The 19,330-nt window shown below is 42.5% G+C and overlaps 1 protein-coding gene across 4 annotated transcripts in view; it reads left to right on the top strand.

Annotated features, from left to right (window-relative positions):
• LOC126470254 (AP-3 complex subunit sigma-1) overlaps positions 1-19,330 on the top strand; it is a 121,200-nt gene that overhangs the window by 49,340 nt on the left and 52,530 nt on the right. For all 4 annotated transcript variants that reach the window (XR_007586160.1, XM_050097968.1, XM_050097969.1 and 1 more), the window contains exon 2: positions 14,351-14,442. Coding sequence is in view for 3 of the 4 variants with exons in the window: in XM_050097968.1 (XP_049953925.1) it covers positions 14,351-14,442 (92 nt within the window). In the remaining variant the exon portion in view is untranslated. The remainder of the gene's footprint in view (positions 1-14,350; positions 14,443-19,330) is intronic.

The raw sequence follows: 19,330 nt of genomic DNA, 5'->3' as shown, positions 1-19,330 counted from the left end.
TCCTGCCCCCTCCCTCTTCCATACCCAACCCCCGTCGCCTTTTATGCTAACTCCCAGCAATTGCCGCCATGCCAGACAGCCCTTGCTGTGGCTGGGCAGCGCTCATGGGGAGAGCCTCTTGATTGGAATGGGTTGTATCAGGACGGATGCTTTGGCACATGAAGCATATTAAGCTGCAAAAATCTGGCTGTTCTCAAATGACTCTCTCTTCAAGTGGTAGTGGATCATTGAATGCTGCTTCATGTGACCCTACAGCAGGGCTTCACAACATACGTGCTCGCGGAGCAAGCTGTTAGCAGCAAGGCGCGAGCACGGAGCAGCGCGAGCACGCTAGCCCCACTACCGGACCAGAGCGGAGAGGGGGGAGTCACGTGGGGCACACTACAGCTGCCGCCAGTCAATGTAAATCTGCGGCCACCTGCAGGGATATCACTCACGAATTATTACTGCGACAAATGAAACAAATAAAGGAGAATGTACACGTGCTACATAATTTTATTAGCTTAGTGTATGCCTCTACATTCGTATTAATTTATGGACTGTTACACAATAAAAGGTAACACTGAAGTGTGGGATTCTCGGTTATCTTGTACTTTTTGCCCTTTACAATTGCATCTTTAAGTTCGGAGTAATTTTTCTTTTGCATTGTAGGCGCAGCGTGCAGTTTAAATTTCGATCAGACAATGCATTTCTCAGGCGCGTCTTGTTACATTTCATTGCAGAGAACAGTTGTTCACAAACATACGTGGAACCGAACATTGATATTATTGTAGCCGCCAGTTTGTGCAGACGAGGAAACCTATCCTGAGGGAAGTGTCTGTAGAATTCCAAAATGTTTTTCTTGTTCTGAAATTTGTCTCTGTATTCTCTGTCACACTGCAGGTCAATAATTTCTAGTTGCAGCTCAGGACGAATCTCTTCATTATTCGCCGAATATGGAGAGGAGAACAGTTCAAAATCACTGTCTAGTGCTGTCAGATCTTTAAAGCGTTGATGAAATTCTTCCTTAAGGGCAACTAAACTATGTGAATAACGTTCACAGTCTTTGTGAACATCTTGCATGGATAATTTAGGAAAATGAGCTAGATTTCCTGTTTCCAGCTGACTCACCCAAAGTGTCAATTTCATTTTAAAAGCTCGTATTCGATCTATGAAATGAGCAATTAGCAGATCTTTACCTTGTAGTGAAATGTTCAAAGCATTCAGATGGCTAGTTAAATCTGCTAAGAACGCGAGATCACATTTCCATGAAGGCTCTTTCAATTCAGGAACACACATGTTATTTAGTTCCATGAACATATTTATCTTATCTAATAGGCAAAAAAATCGATTTAATAATTCGCCACGACTAAGCCAGCGGACCTCGCTGTATTAAGGCAGGCTACCATACTGGCTTTCTACATCCTCAAGAAAGCTTTTAAATTGCCTGTGTTGTAGCCCATGCTTCCTTATATAATTAGTTGTACGAACAACAGCACTCATCACATTTTTTAGAGCGATACTCTTTGCGCATAATTTTTCCTGGTGGATCACACAGTGAACGCCCCTTATTTCATTCGGCACGGTCAGTTTTTGCATTTTCTCCTTCGACAGCGCAACGAAACCTGATTTTTTCCCTGTCATCGCTGGTGCACCGTCTGTAGACACCGAAACTAAAGAATTCCACGACAGTCCTATATTTTCAACACTTTCTTCAACACTGCTTAAAATATCACCTCCGGTTGTAGTGTTCTTCATGGCTATTACATCGAGGGGCTCCTCCCTCACCCGAAGATCTCTATTAACACCTCTAATAAATATGGCAAGCTGTGCTGTTCCAGTGATATAAACACTTTCGTCCAGAGCTAGAGAATACGCCATAAAATCTTTACAGATATTTTCAAGCTGGCTCTGGACGTCGTCTGCCATGTCCTGTATGCGACACATAATGGTCATGTTAGATAATGGCACAATCCGAAACTGTTCAACTTGAGATGGACACAAATGTTTTGCTGCAACTACCAAACATTCTTTTATTAAATCGCCATCAGTGAAGGGGCGCAAGGATTTTGCTAAAAGCGAAGCAATTTTGTAACTCACTCTGAGAGCTGCCTCGGTTGATTTTTCTTCGTCGTCCAGATCTTCTTCGGATAGCTTCCTTTTAAGTTTAATAACTTCCTGTGCACGATCTGGTCCATCACATTTTCCTAAAAGAATTCAGCGTTTTGTGACATACTAAACATTTTGCAACACCATCTTTTTCTGTAAACCGATACAATTCATCCCAATGGGGGTTGAACTGCGAAAGCATGGTTGGGGTTACACAACGGCGACTTGACATGATTCTTAACCAGCGAAGTGACTGTTATCTGAGCTGATCGTAGTATTTTAAACGTTACACAGTCGGCGCGAATTCAATAGGCACGCTGCGGCCCTATTCAAGCGTACGCGCACATTTCCCCTCCCTCCCCACTCCGCGACCTTGCACCTGCTCGGGAGCACGTGCCAGAGCAGACGCGAGTACTCGCGCTCAAAACCGGCCAGTTGTTAAGCCCTGCCCTACAGCCTTCCCTTCCCTGGCTACACCCTGGGAGGAGGTCCAGGCTCGCCATCTTGGGATGAAGCACTTTTCCCACTACCTGGTCTGTAGTAGGATGGGCAGGGACACATTCATAGTCACAAAGTTGTTTTTTGTGGAGATTATCAAGGACAAGTTTGGCAAAGTGGAGTCTCTCAGTAACATGCAGTCAGGCTCCCTGTTGTTCAAAAGTTCTGCCATTTAATCTGCAGCTCTTTGTGCTTGTGATTGCCATGGCAACATCCCAGTGTTTTTTAATTGCCCCTCACCAGTCTCTGAATATGGTCCAGGGAGTGATTTTTCATAGGGACCTCATCCAGCAAAGTGATGAGGCTAATCTGAAGCAATGTGGCGTTCATTTTGTTCAACGTGTGCAGAAGGATCATAAAGACAACCACACTGATACCGACACCTTTATCTGACTTTCGAGGGGGATGCCCTACCAGAGGTCATGTGTTCTCGATGTGACGTGAAGCTGTATGTCCCACCACCATGAGGTGCTTTCGGTGCTTGTGTGTAGGCATACATCTTACCACTGTACGGCGGACCCTCTGTGTGGTGGCTGTGGCCACTCACTCTCTGAGGGAAGACCTTGTATTCTGCCACCTGTGTGCGTAAATTGTCATGACCACCACTTGCCATGCTTGTCATTGCCCAGTTTAAAAGAAAGAAAAGAAATACAAGAGTATAAGTCCCTGGATCGTCTGTATTATGCTGAGGCTCACCAGAAATATGACTGACTCCTTGCAGTGTCAATTTCTTCTATTTTTGCCTCTGTTATAGCCTTTCCACTTCCTACTTCTTCCTTACCCCAGCCCTGTTACCCTCTTGTCTCCCCCTCCCCTACAGTTCCCATGCCCTCCCCTCTGGTTGCTGCCCCCCCTTCCCAGCCAAAGAAGTGCCCCCTTCTTTGGTGCCTGCTGATGGCGAGCCTGCTTCCCCTCTAAGGAACCGCCCCCTGCATGACTCAGCCAGAGGCCTGCTACCACAACTTGGCCATGGGACACATCATCTGTGTGAACCATTCCCCTGTATGTCTCAGCCAGAGGTGTGCTACCACAACTTGGCCATGGGATGCATCATCTGTGCATCCCAAGGTTGTCTGCCATCTTTCAGTTATGGATCTTGCAGGAGCCTGCTCTCCCTCCATACCCTGCCCTACTCAATCTCCGAAAGAGGAGGAGGAGAAACATAAGCCCCAGGACAAGCCCCCCCCCTCTCCGGTTGCCCCCGGGGGGGGGGGGGGGGGGGGGGGGTGCCAACTCCCCCTTAGCAACCTGAGTCTGAGATCTTATTTATGGATGTAACCCGATCCTAATCAGTGACGACCATTATGTGCAACCTGGACTCTCAGCACATGCTAATCCATTGGTCTTGCAACGGATATTACCGTCACATACCAGAAATATAACAACTTATTTCGTCTTATTCTGCATTTGATCTTGCTCTTCAAGAAATGCACTTCCATGGTGCCCACGTCCCAGCGTTTCGTGGTTATCAGGCATTCTGTTGAAACCATGCCAGCCCCAGAAGAGAGTCTGGAGGGGTCTGCACTTTGGTTTTCATGATGTCATTAGTGACTGAATCCCCCCTTCATACCAACCTGGAAGCCATAGCAGTATGAGTGCGAACAACTTCAGCAATCACTATTTGCACTGTCTACCTACCTCCAGGTAGGCCACATCCTTATGTTAATCTGCTTATCTTAATGCAGCAGCGTCTGCCCCGTATCTCCTCCTCAGGGATGTCAGTGCGCACCTCACCCTCTGTGGGACAGTGCCACTTCAACAGGTTGTGGTCTTTTCGTTGGCCAACTTATTACATACTTTGATTTGTATCTCCTCAGTGATGGTTCCTTTACCCACCTAGTGGTGCTCTTGGCATCTTTTCTGCTGTTGATCTCATGATCTCCCCTGTTCTTGTGGTTTCCCAACATGATGATCTTTGTGAAAGTGACCGTTTTTCAGTGATTCCACCATTCCCCAGCCACCACTAGACAGAAAGGCCCCAATGTTGGACGTTCCACTGAACCAATTGGCTTTTATATGTGTCTGCTGTGCACTTCGACACCTATCTCTCACGTTGCATTGATGTGGTCGAGCAAGATGTCTGTGCCACTGTTCTTCATGCTGCTGGCACTGCTATCCCACTATCCACAGGTCCCCCTCATTATCGACCATACTGTGTTGAACAAAGGATGTCACCATCGCCATCCAAGAGCACATATGGGAATGGCAGTGATTTAAACGACACCCTTCACAGACCAGCCGTACCGCTTTGAAGTGTCTCCGTGCTAAGGCTTGCTGCCTTATTAAACAGGGTAAAAAGGAGTGCTAGGAGTGCTATGTTTCCTCCCTGGGGAAGTATGCCCTTTCATCACATGTTTGGTCCAAGCTCCGTAGCCCAGTGGGCTGCCGGTGACTATCAGCTGTCCAGGGTGTTATCCTACAGGTATGTACTAATTCATCTGTCCTTGCAGAGCACCTTCCAACACACTTTGAGACGGCATCAGCATCCTGTTCCTATCCTGCTACCTTTCTCCGGCAGAAACACTGAGTTGAAGAACCCCCTTCTGTTTCAACCCCCACCAAGCTGAACTCAATAACGCACCCTTCACTGGATGGGAATTCTTGCAGGCTCTTACCTCTTCACATGACCTGGACCAGATTCCATCCACAACCAGATGATCAACACTTGGCCATTACCCAGGGGCAACATCTACTGAGAGTCTTCAACCGCATTTGGCTCATAGGTGCCTTCCCCTCACAATGGCAAGACAGCGTAGTTATTCCCGTCCTTAAACCAGGGAAGAACCCATCGTCTCTTGCAGCTACTGCTTGATTAGCCTAACCAACGTACTTTGCAAACTGCTCGAGAGGATGGTTAGCTTCTGATTATGTTGGATGCATACATATCTGTATAGCTTCCAGGGAGGATGATCTACAACTGACCATTTACTCAGATTGGAAACAGCAATCCGACAGGCTTTTACTAACCGCCGGCACCTTTTTGTGGTCTTCTTTGACTTACAGAAGGCAAACAACATGGCTTGGTACCATATTATTGTACTTACTCTCCATGGCAGGGGCTTTCGTGGCCCCCTTTTGATTTTTACTCAAGAGTTTTTATTTCACTGGCTCTTTCAGGTTCGAGTTGGTACTTCACTCAGCACCCCCTCGGATCCAGGAGAATGTATCCCACAGGGTTCTGTATTAAGTGTCACACTCTTCCTCATATCCATCAGTGGGCTTGTAACCTCTGTTGGACCCCTGGTTACCCTGGCATTGTAGGTCTATGATTTTTGCATCTGGTGCAGCTCCCACTTGGTAGCATCTACTGAATGCCAGCTCTAAGGTGCTATCTGACAGGTGTCTGCGTGGGGCCCTCTCCCATGGCTTCCAGTTTTCTCCCTCCAAAATGTGGGTCATGCGTTTTTGCTGTTGACCCACATACACCCCAATCCAGAACTTTATTTAGGCAACCAGCGCCAGTCCTGTTTCTTGGTACTTTTGATAACAAGCTGACATGGCTGCCCCACATTCGCCACCTGAAGACTACCTCCATGCGGAAGCTTAATGCTCTCCACGTCTTGGGGTGCACGTTATGCTACTCTCCTCCATCTTTACTGCACTCTGGTTTTGTCCAGACTAGATTATAGTTGTCAGGTTTGTGGCTAAACAGCTGCTTCCACTCTGAACTACTTGGCCCTGTTCATGACTATGGGGTGTGTCTGGCTGTCAGTGCCTTTCGCTCTAGTTCTGTTGACAGTCTCCTTGCAGTAGTGGGGATTCCCCCTTTACAAATACGATGGAGCCAACTATTGGTTCCTTCTGCAATGGCCATTCGATGATTTCCTGATCATCCCGTGTACCCCGTCCTCTTTGCAAATGAGAGATGTCTCCCTCCTGCTAGTTGGACTGCATTTCATTATCTCTCTCTCCCCCCCCCCCCCCCCCCCCCCCTCCCCTATCGGCATCTCCATCTCCACTCACTGGAACGTGTCCCGTGTATTCCACTGCAGATTAGGACCAGCCTATTCCAGGGTCCTGAGGTGTCCATCACCCCTATGATTTTCCAGTGTCTTGTACTTCCATCGTTGAAGAGCTCCAGGGTGCTACCATTTTCTGCACTGATTGTTCTAAAATGATAGATAAGGTGGGATAAGCTTTTACATCTCATACTGGCATGAAACGTCATTTACTGCTGGGACCATGTAGTGTGTTCACAGCAGAGCTGCTAGCTATTAACAGGGTCCTTCAGTTTGTTACTCAGGCCTCTCTCCCTATTGTTTTACTATGTACTAACTCAATGAGCAGCTTACAGGCAACAGACCAAAGCTACTCTCATCACACTTTGGTCTCTGCTATCCATGACCTCCTCTCTGTCCTTAGCCATGCCACCTACTCTGTTGTCTTCCTCTGTGTCCCAAGTCATGAGGGCATCCAAGATGATGACCTGACATTTGGCTAGAAAGGCAGATACTTACCTCCATTCCCCTTCACGATTCCACATGCAGATATGTAGAAGCACATAAAATCTGTCTTGGAATGACATCTGGTGTGCTGATGCTCTCGGTAATAAACTCCGCACAATCGAGGAGACTACTGCAGTGTGGTGCTCTTCCTTCCGCTCCTCTCAGGAGTAGTCCACTGTCTTATGCCATCTATGCATGTGTCATATCAGGCCCATCCATTGTTTTCTCTTGCGTTATGAGCCAACCCCACAATATGGCTGTGAAGCCAGACTGACAGTAACCTATAATTGGCGGAATGTCCTCTTCTATTGGACCATCAAACCAAGTATAGCCTTCCAGATTCCTTGCCTTTGATATTAGCAGACGATTCATGGATAGTTGAGCTGAACTGGTCCTTAGTTTCCTTTGTGAAAGTGGTCTTTGTTTTCAGTTAAAAGGTTTTGCTTTACTCCTGGAGCAAGGGCAGGGTGGCTGTGGTTGAGGCCTCTGTTCATGTTTTGTAGGTCTGGGACCCATGACAACTCTCCCATGCAAAGACCACTCTTTTATCCCTCTGTTTTTCCAGTTTTTAGATTTGGCCTGCCCATTTATGGTCTCTACACTGTGTTTTAACTTCCTCGTTTTGTATTTGGCCCCTGCGACTGGATCTGCCCACTTTTAGCGAACCCTCTATCAAGTTAGCCGATCTGGTTTTATGTGTGAAGGTGGTTTCTGTTCCTCCTTGTGAGGCAAGGCACATTGGCTTTGTCGGTTGATTGAGGGATTGGAGACATGCCCCGTCCCCTGCTTCGATCCAGGGGACAATTGGCTGACCATGCTTGGTGATCTGGCCTGGCTCGTGCCCATTCTTAGTTCTTATTCTTTTACATCTGGTTTACTGTCTTGTTATTGTTGTTCTCTTTCCTCAGATTTTATAAACTTTTCTATGTTGTAAGTTTTTTTTGTGGTAATGGGGGGGGGGGGGGGTGTCAGATGCAGAGGGTGCACTTCCCATCACATAACATGTCTGGAGGCTTCCACCTGCTTTCTGGGTGGAGTAACGCACCCACCTTCACACTCTTACCCCTCTTTCACTTCTTCTTGCTTCTCTCTCTTGGTTTGATTGATTCTCTGTTACATGTTACAATCAGGTTCATCAGGATTTGTCTTCTGTGTTCATTCTCTCTGAGGACTCTTCTCCACCTGACACATAAAAGATGGAGGGACTGATGACGTTGTAGTTTTGTCCCTTTAAGCCCACCAGTCCAATCCATCCAAGTGGCTATGGAGAACAGTGCAACACATATTAGTGTAGGACTGGTAACTACACGGTAAGTCTTTTAGGTGTAATCCGATTCCAGATAAATTGATCATTTCATAATCAAGGGGAAGCTGCCTTCCCTCTTTTGAAAGTAATTTAAATCTGTGCAGACATGCACATTTACCACCCCCAGCAAGTATTACACTCTTGCAGAAGCTTCTGGGAACTCAGTAGTGTTGCATTCACCTGTTTGGCTTGGAGCATAGGGGCAGTTTATACAGAAAGTAGTGGAAATTGTCTGTTGCCCATAATAGCTCGCAGACAAAAGTAGCATTTTTCCATTTTTCTGCTAATTAAGATATAATACTTACACAATAATGTCCTCATAAATTGCTATCATTGTTCTGGCACTTAGTCTGAAAACTGATTTGATGCAACACACTGTTTTTTCTGTCCTGTGCAACCCTCTTCATCTGTGCCTTGTTGCTGCAACCAGATACATTGACAAAAAAAAAAAAAAAAAATTGCAACACCAAGAAGGAGTGTGCAACATAAATGGAAGTTTGTAAGCGTGTTTCTACACCTGAAAGATGATGCCTATTCACATTTACCACCTGTCACTTAAGAGTTGTGTTAATAGTACCACTATGAGGATGCAGTTCAGGTTTGCTTTAAATATATGCTGTAACGGTCGTGATCGTTAGTTACCTTTGGTATTGGACGTGGTGAGTTGATCAGTCAAGAATACCTTTAAGGTAAAAGACACCAGCATCAGCACCTCATTGAGTTTCAGTGAGGCCTTGTTATAGGATTACGAGAAACTTGACATTCCTTGAGTGATACTACGATAAGACTTTGCAGGAATGTAGCCACTGTTCAGGATTACTGGCAGTGGTGGTCACAAGAATGTGCTGTCACAAGAAGACTAGGCTCTGGATGGCCATATGGTTCTACAAAGGGGGAAGAACATTGTGTTTGGCGCATGGCTCTGGTTCATCATACTGCATCTGCAGTAGCAATTTTAGCAGCAGTTGACAGCATAGTGACACAACAAACTGTTTCAAATCAGTTACTTCAAGGACAGCTCTGAGACAGACACCCTGTGGCATCCATTCCGTTAACCCCAAACCGCTGTCACTTGTGACTTCAGTGGTGTTAAGCAAGAGCTCATTGGACCACAGGTTGGAGGTCTATTGGCTTTTCTGATGAAAGCTGGCTCTGCCTCAGTGCCAGGGATTTGGTTAGGCAGAGGCCAGTGGAGGGTGTGCAACCAACCTGTCTCTGTGCTACACCTGGGGTTAGGTCTGTGGTGCGATTTTGTATGACAGAAGGAGCACTCTCGTCGTTATCCCATGCACCGTGACTCCAAATTTTTGTGTAAATCTGGTGAGTCGATGTGTTGTGATGCAGCAGCAATTAACAACATTCCAGGGAGTGTTTTCCAACGGGGTAACACTTGACCAAATACAGCATGTTGTAACCCAACATGCTCTACAGTGTGTCGACATATTGCCTTGGTCTGCTCAGTCACTTGATCTGTCTGTAGTCGAGCAAATATGGGATATCATCAGATGACACCTCCAGTGTCTGTATTGACTGACCAAATGCAACAGGCATGGAACTCTCTCCCACAAACTGACATCCGGCACCTGTACGATACAATACACGCATGCCTGTATACATGCTTGCATTCAACATTTTGGTGGTCAACCTTGTTATTAATGTTGTACCGACATTTCACATTTGCAATGACTTATCACGTGCGTACATTAACCTGTGATCTTGCAATCTTAATCATTTAAATGTGTTACCTAGACAAAACTCTAAACAGAAGCTCTACATTGATTATTTTTTGGTGTTACAATTTTTTTCTGTTAGTGTAGATAGTATGGTTGTAATTTTGTTTGCTGTATACTGGAATATAATCTGTGAATTACTCATACTGCCAATTTATTATTTGTGGAAAGCAGTCTTTCTACTGGACTGTCGGTTACTGCTATTTACACTCCTACAGAAAGTGGAACTGACCAATAAATGTCATGACAGGTGGACCTGCCAGTATAAAAGGAGGTGGGGAGTATCGTGTTGTCAGTACAGAAGTAGTAGTAGCAGAATGGATCAGTCAGGAGAACTCAGAAGGGGGCATCACCTACTTGCCATCATGGACCTTGTCTAAATTTGTGTTAGATGCAGGACTTGGCCAGAAATGAAAGTACAGAATTTGGAGCTCCAGGTAGGCAAGTGTTTTGGGGGAGGGGGGGGGGGGGGGGGTAGGCATTTTTGGTGTGGGGGTATGAGCCATTTAACCTTGTTTCCAGGCAATAGATGGTGCAGTGGAAAGAGCACAGAATGGTACTCCGAGTTGTGTGGTCAAGCCCTTAAACAGAAATAATTTCTTTTTTACTGTCACTTTAGACACTACTCACACTAATAGACCTAAATAATGCTCAATATATTGCATTTATTAATATTTTATAAAAGGCTGAAAATGTAAGACAAAACAAAATTTAAGATTGCAAATAAATTTGCAAGAAAGGATTGCACTTGAAGTGTCCACGTGAACTTTGAAAATAAATTTCCAAGAAGAGATTGTAATTAAACCATACAGGACTTCATGTTCAATTAGTTTAATTTTCACATTTGAGCAATACTTGGCAGCTACATGCGAACAATAGATTTCCGGCACAGCCACTGAGAAAATTACTGATCCTCCTGTTTGATAAATATGACCATACCAAGTGTAAATGATCACATGTAAAATAATAAAGATGGCTAATTTTATACACAAAGTTCTTTGGTATGCCTGCAGTCCCTTCCCAGAAATGTATATGCAAGCTCAAATTTTACTTTGCGTTTTTTTTCTTGCCTTTTATAAAATTATTAATGAATACAATATATTGAGCATTATTTAGGTTTTTTATAGTGTAAGCAATGCAAAAATTGAAATTAAAAAAATATATGTTTTGTTGAAAGTACTTGACCCTGTGAACCTCAGATTACCATTCTGTACTCTTTCCAGTGAACCAACTGCTTCTTGGAAACTACAGTAACATAAATGGCTTATACCCCACCCAGCCTTCCACAAAAAATGCTTTTTAGTGCTTGGCCAACTGGAGCTCCTGCTTCCATTACTTTCATTTCTGGGCAGGCTCTGCTTACACCTTACATCTGGACAAAATTGGTGGTGACGAGTAGATGTGGTTCTGTTGTCAGCTAGCTGTAGAGCAAGCATTGACATTGATAAGGATTGGATAACGGTTCTGCCACAACTTTTTACTTATTTGGCAACACAACAGGGGCAACATGTTTGTCATTTTCACATGTGTAGTAACTCATTTACACATTTTCTCTGAATTCTTTTTTGTCTCATCATTTAGCAGTGAGCAAAAGAAAGTGTGTTTAATGTTAACTTGCAACAGCAATTCAAATTTTTGAAATTGTGTAATGACAATGGTAACAGTGTTTATTGCACACTGTGTTCTGGAGAAATTTCTGTTGCACATAAGGGAGAGAGTGATACTGAAGACCACGTGAAAACAGCTAAACATATGGGTGGTATTAATGCTACTGCTTCAACAAACAAGAAATTTTTTAAAGCCAGAGATGGGAATAATAGTGAACTGGAGTTCGCTGTTGAGAGATTACATTTAAATACCACATTGCTAGACACAAACACCATTTCTGAAAAGGGTCATGTCTAGTAAAAAATGTGGTAAGCCTAATAATGGCAGATATTGAGATGAGAGAACACAGCATAGAAACTAACTAAAATTGCTCAACAGTGGACTGGATGAGATACCTGTTAAGTTCTACACAGAACATGCAAAAGACCATGCTCCCCATCTAGCAGTGATTTATTATAGGTCACCAGAGCAATAAAGCATACCAAATGTTTGGAAAAGTCACAGGTTGTTACCATTTTAAAGAATGGTATTAGATTGTTGCACATAATGCAATATGATGTTTCTGGAGAGTGAAAATCACGTCTGTAAAAATTAACAGAGTTCCACAAACACAGATCTAGTGACTCTCTGCTCACTTTGTTTGTCCATGAGATCCCGAGCACCATAGACAATACCGTGGATTCAGGACTGACTTTCATTTGGAACCCTACGTGTCATTCTTAACAGAACAAAATCAACAGATGAAAGGTAATTTTGCAAGTACCTCAGAGGAGTGCTATAGGACAATTGCTGTTTACAATTAATATTCACAATATAGTAGATGATGTCGGAGGTTGTGTGAAGCTATTTATGGAAGATGCTGTTGTCTGTAGGAATGTTTTAAAATGCTAGAAGACTTAAGCAAAATGCAGAAATACCTGCTGCAGATAAATAGTTGGTTCGGGGACTGGCAGTTGACTGTGAATGTAAATCAATTTCGTGTGTTGTGCATAAACAGAAGAAGAGATGCACTGTTGTCTGATTTCACGATTGGTGATACAGCATTGTAAACAGTAACTTCCATAAAATACGTAGTAATAACTGTTTGGAATGACCTAAAGTGGAATAACAACATAAAACAAATAGTAGGAAAAGCAGATACCAGACTGAGATTCATTAAGAGAATTTTAAGGAAGTGTAATTCAGTCACCAGTTTCTGGCTAGTGCTCATCATCCCTTACTGAGTTGAATTAAAAGAAGAGGTAAGGAATATCCAATGAAGAGTGGTATGTTTCATCATGGGATCATTTAGTTAGTGCCAGAGATGCTCAACAAACTACAGTGGCAGGTGCTGCAAGAGAGATATGCATCACAGAGTGCTTACTGTTGATATTTCAAAACTGTATGTTCCAAGAAGGATAAGGCCACTTCTTATTTTGTTCCACATATGTCTTGGGAAATGGCCTTGTGGGAAAATCAGAGAAATTACAGCTCATAAGTAAGTGGATTGGAGAAAGGTGTAAAAGATAGTAGTGCCAAAAGTACCCTCCACCACACACTATAAAGTGGATTATGCACATGTACATGAACGCATAGGAGAGTCATCAGTGGCATAAGGCGCACAAAACCTTTGCTGCTGAACAATGGAAAAGTGGTTCTTGTCCTGTGAATCTAATTTTACAGGTTTCCAGGTGGAGGGAGTAGTTACAGAAAGCACTAGGGAAAGCATATAAAAACATCCGAAGTCCTATGAAGTGCATGACAGAGGGTACTTCCCATTGTACCGGTTATTATGGCTTTTTCCCATTCCAGTCATATATGGCATGCAGGAGGAATGATTGCTTAAATGCCTCTATACACAGTGCAGGTAGTCACATTTGGTCTTTGTTATCCCTATGGAGATGATAAATAAGAGATTTTAGTGTGTTCCCAGATTAATCACTTAACATTGGTTCTTGAAAATTCCTAGGTAGGCTTCCAGGGGGTATTTTCTGTTTATCAAGTGTTTTGTCAGTTCAGTTCTTTGGGATGTCCGTGAGGCTCTCCCATGGGTCAAACAGATGTGTGACCATTTGTGCTGTGCTCTTCTTCAAACACCTTCAGTGTCTCTTGTTAGTTACACAGGATCAATAGTCTAGGTTGGGTCACAAAAGTGTTTCATAAGCTCCTTCGTAGACTGATTACATTTCCCTATGGACCGAAGTCACCTGCTTTAGTCCGCAGCTCGTGGTCGTGCGGTAGCGTTCTCGCTTCTCGCGCCCGGGTTCCCGGGTTCGATTCCCGGCGGGGTCAGGGATTTTCTCTGCCTCGTGATGACTGGGTGTTGTGTGATGTCCTTAGGTTAGTTAGGTTTAAGTAGTTCTAAGTTCTAGGGGACTGATGACCATAGATGTTAAGTCCCATAGTGCTCAGAGCCATTTGAACCATTTTGAACACCTGCTTTATCTATAACTGGGCCTGTGTAATCATTCCATTTCATACCCCAGCAAACTGCTCTATTCAGATATTTGTGTGAATTGATCAATTCCAGCTGTGGTTCATTGACAAAATGTAGATTTTTGTTTGTTTGCAAGGTAGTGATCATGTGCCCTCTGTTGCTTTTTTTGTGTGCATTAAGCATATGATTGTTGGTCTTCTGTTATTCATAATTCTGCAAAAACTAAGTATAGTCTCTCATTTTAGATTATTTTTTACAGACAGAGGACATGCAGCAACAAATTATAAAGGAGACCTTCCAGTTGGTTTCTAAAAGAGACGATAATGTTTGCAACTTTTTGGAAGGTGGAAGGTATGTTATACAATATTCAGAATGAAGTGTTTAACTGTGCATGACATTGGTCCTAATTGTTTATATTTTGTATATTTATACATACCTCCTCTGCAAGCTACCATACAGTGCATTTCAGAAGGTACCTTGTACCACTATTAGTCATTCCCTTTCCTGTTCCACTTTCAAATGGAGCCAGGGAGAAACGGCTGTCTATATGCTACAGTACAGTCCCTAATTTCTATTATCTTGTCACCACTAAATGTGTGTTGTCAGCAGTAGAATCTACTGCAGTCAGCAGCAAATGCAGGTTCTCTAAATATTCTCAGTATTGTTTCCCAAAAAGAATGTCTTCCCACCAGGTATTCCCGTTTGACTTCATGAAACATCTCCGTTAATACACACTTGTTGATTGAGAACCTACCAGTAACAAATCTAGAAGCATGTGTCTGAATTGTGTCAGTGTCCTTTAACCCAAGAGGTCACACTAGTGTTATTTATGTGATCTCCTTTACAGATGAGCTACAGTTTCCTAGAATTCTCCCAATAAACTAAAGTCGACCATTTGCCGTACCTACTGTTGACCTTATGTGCTTGTTCCATCATTTTGCAATGTTACACATAGATATGTAATCAATGTGACTATGTCAAGCAGTTCAGCACAGATATGGTTATCAATCATTTCAGGATTGTTTTTCCTACTCATCTTCATTAACTTAAATTTTTCTCCATTTAAAGCAAGCTGGCATTCATCAAACTAAATAAAAATTTCCTAAATCATCCTGTAACTACTGTCACTAAACAATGACACTTCTTGCCCTTACACTACAGCATCATGAGCAAACAGCCACAGCTTTCTGCTGACCCTATCCAATCAGATCATTTGTGTGTGTGTGTGTGTGTGTGTGTGTGTGTGTGTGTGTGTGTGTGTTAGAGAGAGGTAGGTAGGTAGGTCGGTTGGTCGGTCCTATCACACTTGCCTGGGGCACTCAAGATGATACCCTTCTCTCTGAATAACACTTGCTGTGCAGGACAACAGACTGTGTTCTATTACTTGAGAAGTCGTTGAGCCACTTGCATATCTGGGAACTGTTCTGTATGCTCATACCTTCATTAACAGTGTGCAGTGGTGCACCATGTCAAACGCTTTCCAAAAATCTGTCAATATGGAAATTTATTGTATACAAACTTACGGTACACTCAAGAATTGTGCAGCAGGTTGATGTTAAGGCCGTTGGCCTGTAATTTTGTGGGTCCATTCTTTTATCATTCTTGTGTATAGGAGTCACTTGCACTTTTTTCCAGTCAGTTTGGGCTTTGCACTGAGCAAGATATTTGCAATAAATGCAAGCTAAATAAGGGACCAGTGCTGAATGTACTATCTGTAAAACTGAATTGGGGTTCCATCCAGAACTGGTGACATAATTGTGTTCAACTCTTCTAATTTCTTCTCAACTTCAGGGATGTCCTCGTCACAAGAGTCCGTGCAGTGGTAGATCAGTGGATTGTCTGTACGATCTTCTTGCATGAATGCGTTTTTAAACGTGAAATTTAAAACTCCAGCTCTCCTTTTTCTGCCTTCTAAAGCCACACCAGGCTGGTTGAGGAGTGAGTGAATAGAAGCCTTCAATCCATTTAGTGATTTTATGTAGTACCAGAATTTTCTCAGGTTCTCGGCAAGATCTTTTGGTAAGGAATAACAGTGGAAGTTGTGTTCTTTGCTCATCAATCTGTTTATAGATGCATGAATTTCTATTAATTTTTGCCAGTCTATTGTTCCACATTCTTTTTTGAACTGAAAATGCAACAATCTTTGTGTCCTCAGCATTTTATGAATTTTGTTATTCTTACATAGTGGGTCTTTTCTGTCCTTAATCCACTTATTCAGCATGTAATTCTCCAGAACGCTGTTTATAAACCGTTAAAATTTTGCTGTTAAGTCCTTTATGTCCATCATATTGGAACTAAATTATGCATATTCATTATCTAAGTGGGTTGATAACAACTGTTTATATGCTTTTTTTTAGCATAAAAACTCTACTAGCCGTCTTGATTGATTCATTAGTTTTAGTGGGGGTGTTTTTATTGCAGTAAAAAAATCAATAATATCTAATGAGGTTATCAAGGGTCCCAAATATAAATTAATTTGCATGAAGTTATGTATCAGAGATGGGTCAAAGTAATTCGATGCTTTTGTAGACAGCATGTGTCAAGAACTTTAGTGGTAGAGTGCTTCAGAGAGAACTTGTGAAATTTTGTGAATAAGTGTCCTGATCATGACCTTGTAATTGTGGGAGATTTCAGCTTGTCAGGTATACAATGGGAGAGCCATGTGATCAAAACTGCCACCAGAGACAGGGATTCAGTCGCCTAACAGGGGAAAGGCATCTGGACCAGATGATATATCTGTAAAATTCTAGACAGATTATGTGAAAGAACTTGCTCCTCTTCTGGCAGTATTCAGTTTATCGTAGGCCATTGGAACAACAAAGGATACCCAGTGACTGGAAAAAAGTACAGGTCATTCCTATTTTCAAGAAGGGTCATGCGACAGGTGCATATAATTATAGGCCTATGTTACTGTCGTCTGTCTGTTGTAGAATGATGGAACGTGCCTTATGCTCATGTTTTATGACGCTTTTGGAGAAGAATGAAAGGCTTCCCCATAAAAATCAACTTGGATTCTGCGAATGGCGATATCGCTAAACTTTACTCACTCTGTTCCTCCATCAGATCCACAACACAGTAGACTTTGGCATTCAGGTTGATGCCCTGATCCTCAACTTCTGAAAGGCATTTGATACGGTACTGCACTGCCATTTACTGGAGGGGGGGGACACAATCTTGTTGAGTATAGAACCAGATTTGAGACTTTGCTGTTAACAGAACAAACTCAAAAGATCTAAAGGCGAGAAAAAACTCAAAAGACATAAAGGTAATTTCAGGAAAATCTCAGGGATGTATGATAAGACAATCACTGTTTACAATATATGCAAATGATGTAGTAGAAAATGTCAGTAGCTCTGAAAGGATGTTCCCAGATGATGCAATTGTCTGTGAGAAGGTAGCAGCACCAGAAGACATTAGCGATATATAGGAGGGCCTGCACAGGAATGATGAATGCAGGGACACACTGTTGACCCTAAACATAAATAAATGTAACTAATTGTACAACTACACTATTCATGACATGTTTCTGGAAACAGTATCTACTGTAAAATACCTAGGAGCAACAATCCAGAAGGACATTAGGTGGAATGACCACATAAAACAAATAGTAGGGAAAGCAGATGTCAGACTGAGATTCTAACACTACCACTGACCACCTTAAATGGAAATCGATGCTAACGTTATACCTCTGCGAGGAATTTTTGAATAGTTGACCGTGAGATAACCTAATGGAAACAGAACAATCAGACTGAGAATCGTTTCAGAAACACTCCAGCAGAGTATAAACAATAGTAAACGGTGGGTCAAGAACAGACATTCTCCCAGCACAAAAGCAACCACTAGACGCTTTCCTTATATCTGTTCACAATAACCTGACTTTGCAGATAAATGTGCTACTGACTAGTAAGTCAGATAAACAGATGACCAATGAGACAGTAAACATCAACATGCCTCTCAACAACACGTACCTTAAATGAACTAGATGCAACAGTTTACAAAGCCAATTACCAACACACATGAAACTAGTAGCAATACTGTACAGGAAAAAGCATGAAATGATTCTGAATTTAAATCAGGGGGTCTGTTAATGATCATACTCCGTTACTTCACTGCTTAGTACAGGGTATCTATGCCTGTGTATTAACCAACTTGCATTAGAATAGAAAACACAGTAAATTGTTATTTCTTAAACTTGCATTGAAGCAACTAAACAGAATGAAAATCTAACTACACTGGCTGTGAAGGAGCCTTTGCATTGCTTCATTAACTAACTAGCCTAACACATAAGCACCTTTGAACTTCCGTGGTTTGAAGAACCATGCTCATTAACAAAACTACACCTGTATGTATGACAAATGGTAAGTATTCTTATCATTAATTATTAGTTCAGTAAAGCACAACAAACTATAACTCTTCAAATAGCAAATGTGCTTACAGTCTTTTGACCTACTCAAAATTATAACTGGCTGTGCAAATAACAACACAACAATATATTAAAGTTTAACCACTTTCTCATAATAAATTAGGGCACTCGGAATTAAATTTACTAGGATAGGATTCCTGTCCTGGTTTGTGATTTGGGATAGTCACAGGTGTAAGATAGGGTTTTTAGCAACACCACAATTATTATTAAAATCAACGAAATTTCACAAATACGTGGTCCACAATTTAGTGGAATGCTTTTGCCACTGCTGGTGCAATTTGCAGTGGCTACTAACCTGACGGCGATACAATCATAGCAATACTGTTGGCCTGTTACATGTCTTCTTGGTGTCGGAATTATACTTTAATAGGGCCAGAAACCATGCCATGATAGTGGTATCACCAAATGCAGCATCCAATGCCCATAAATACTGTCCTTAGATCTTCTGGCATCAAAATTCCAGGAATATGAGCCACAATGATCCGCTACTGCTAGCAAGGTGTTAACCACAGCTCTGCTCAGCCCAGGCTCCTTACCTGTCACATAGGACGAGGAAGCTACTTGTGTGCCAGCGACACCTTTTCCACTCTGTTAGGCTTCTTTCGTAACTGTGCAGCTTCCCCACATCTTTTACATTTAACCCTACATTCCCTAATTATGGACCAAGTCATTTATAGTACATTATATAACAATAATTTCATTAGTTATTTAAATCCACAAGCATAATTTAAACATCATTCAAAAGTTTCACATAACTGAAACATGTACACATAGTGAAAGAATTTCCATAACAGATGCAAAATTATACATAAGCAA

Source organism: Schistocerca serialis, chromosome 3, assembly GCF_023864345.2.
Source record: "Schistocerca serialis cubense isolate TAMUIC-IGC-003099 chromosome 3, iqSchSeri2.2, whole genome shotgun sequence".
NCBI lineage: Eukaryota > Metazoa > Arthropoda > Insecta > Orthoptera > Acrididae > Schistocerca > Schistocerca serialis.
Note: the sequence above shows the minus strand (reverse complement) of the source record. Positions and strands in the feature narration are given on the sequence as shown.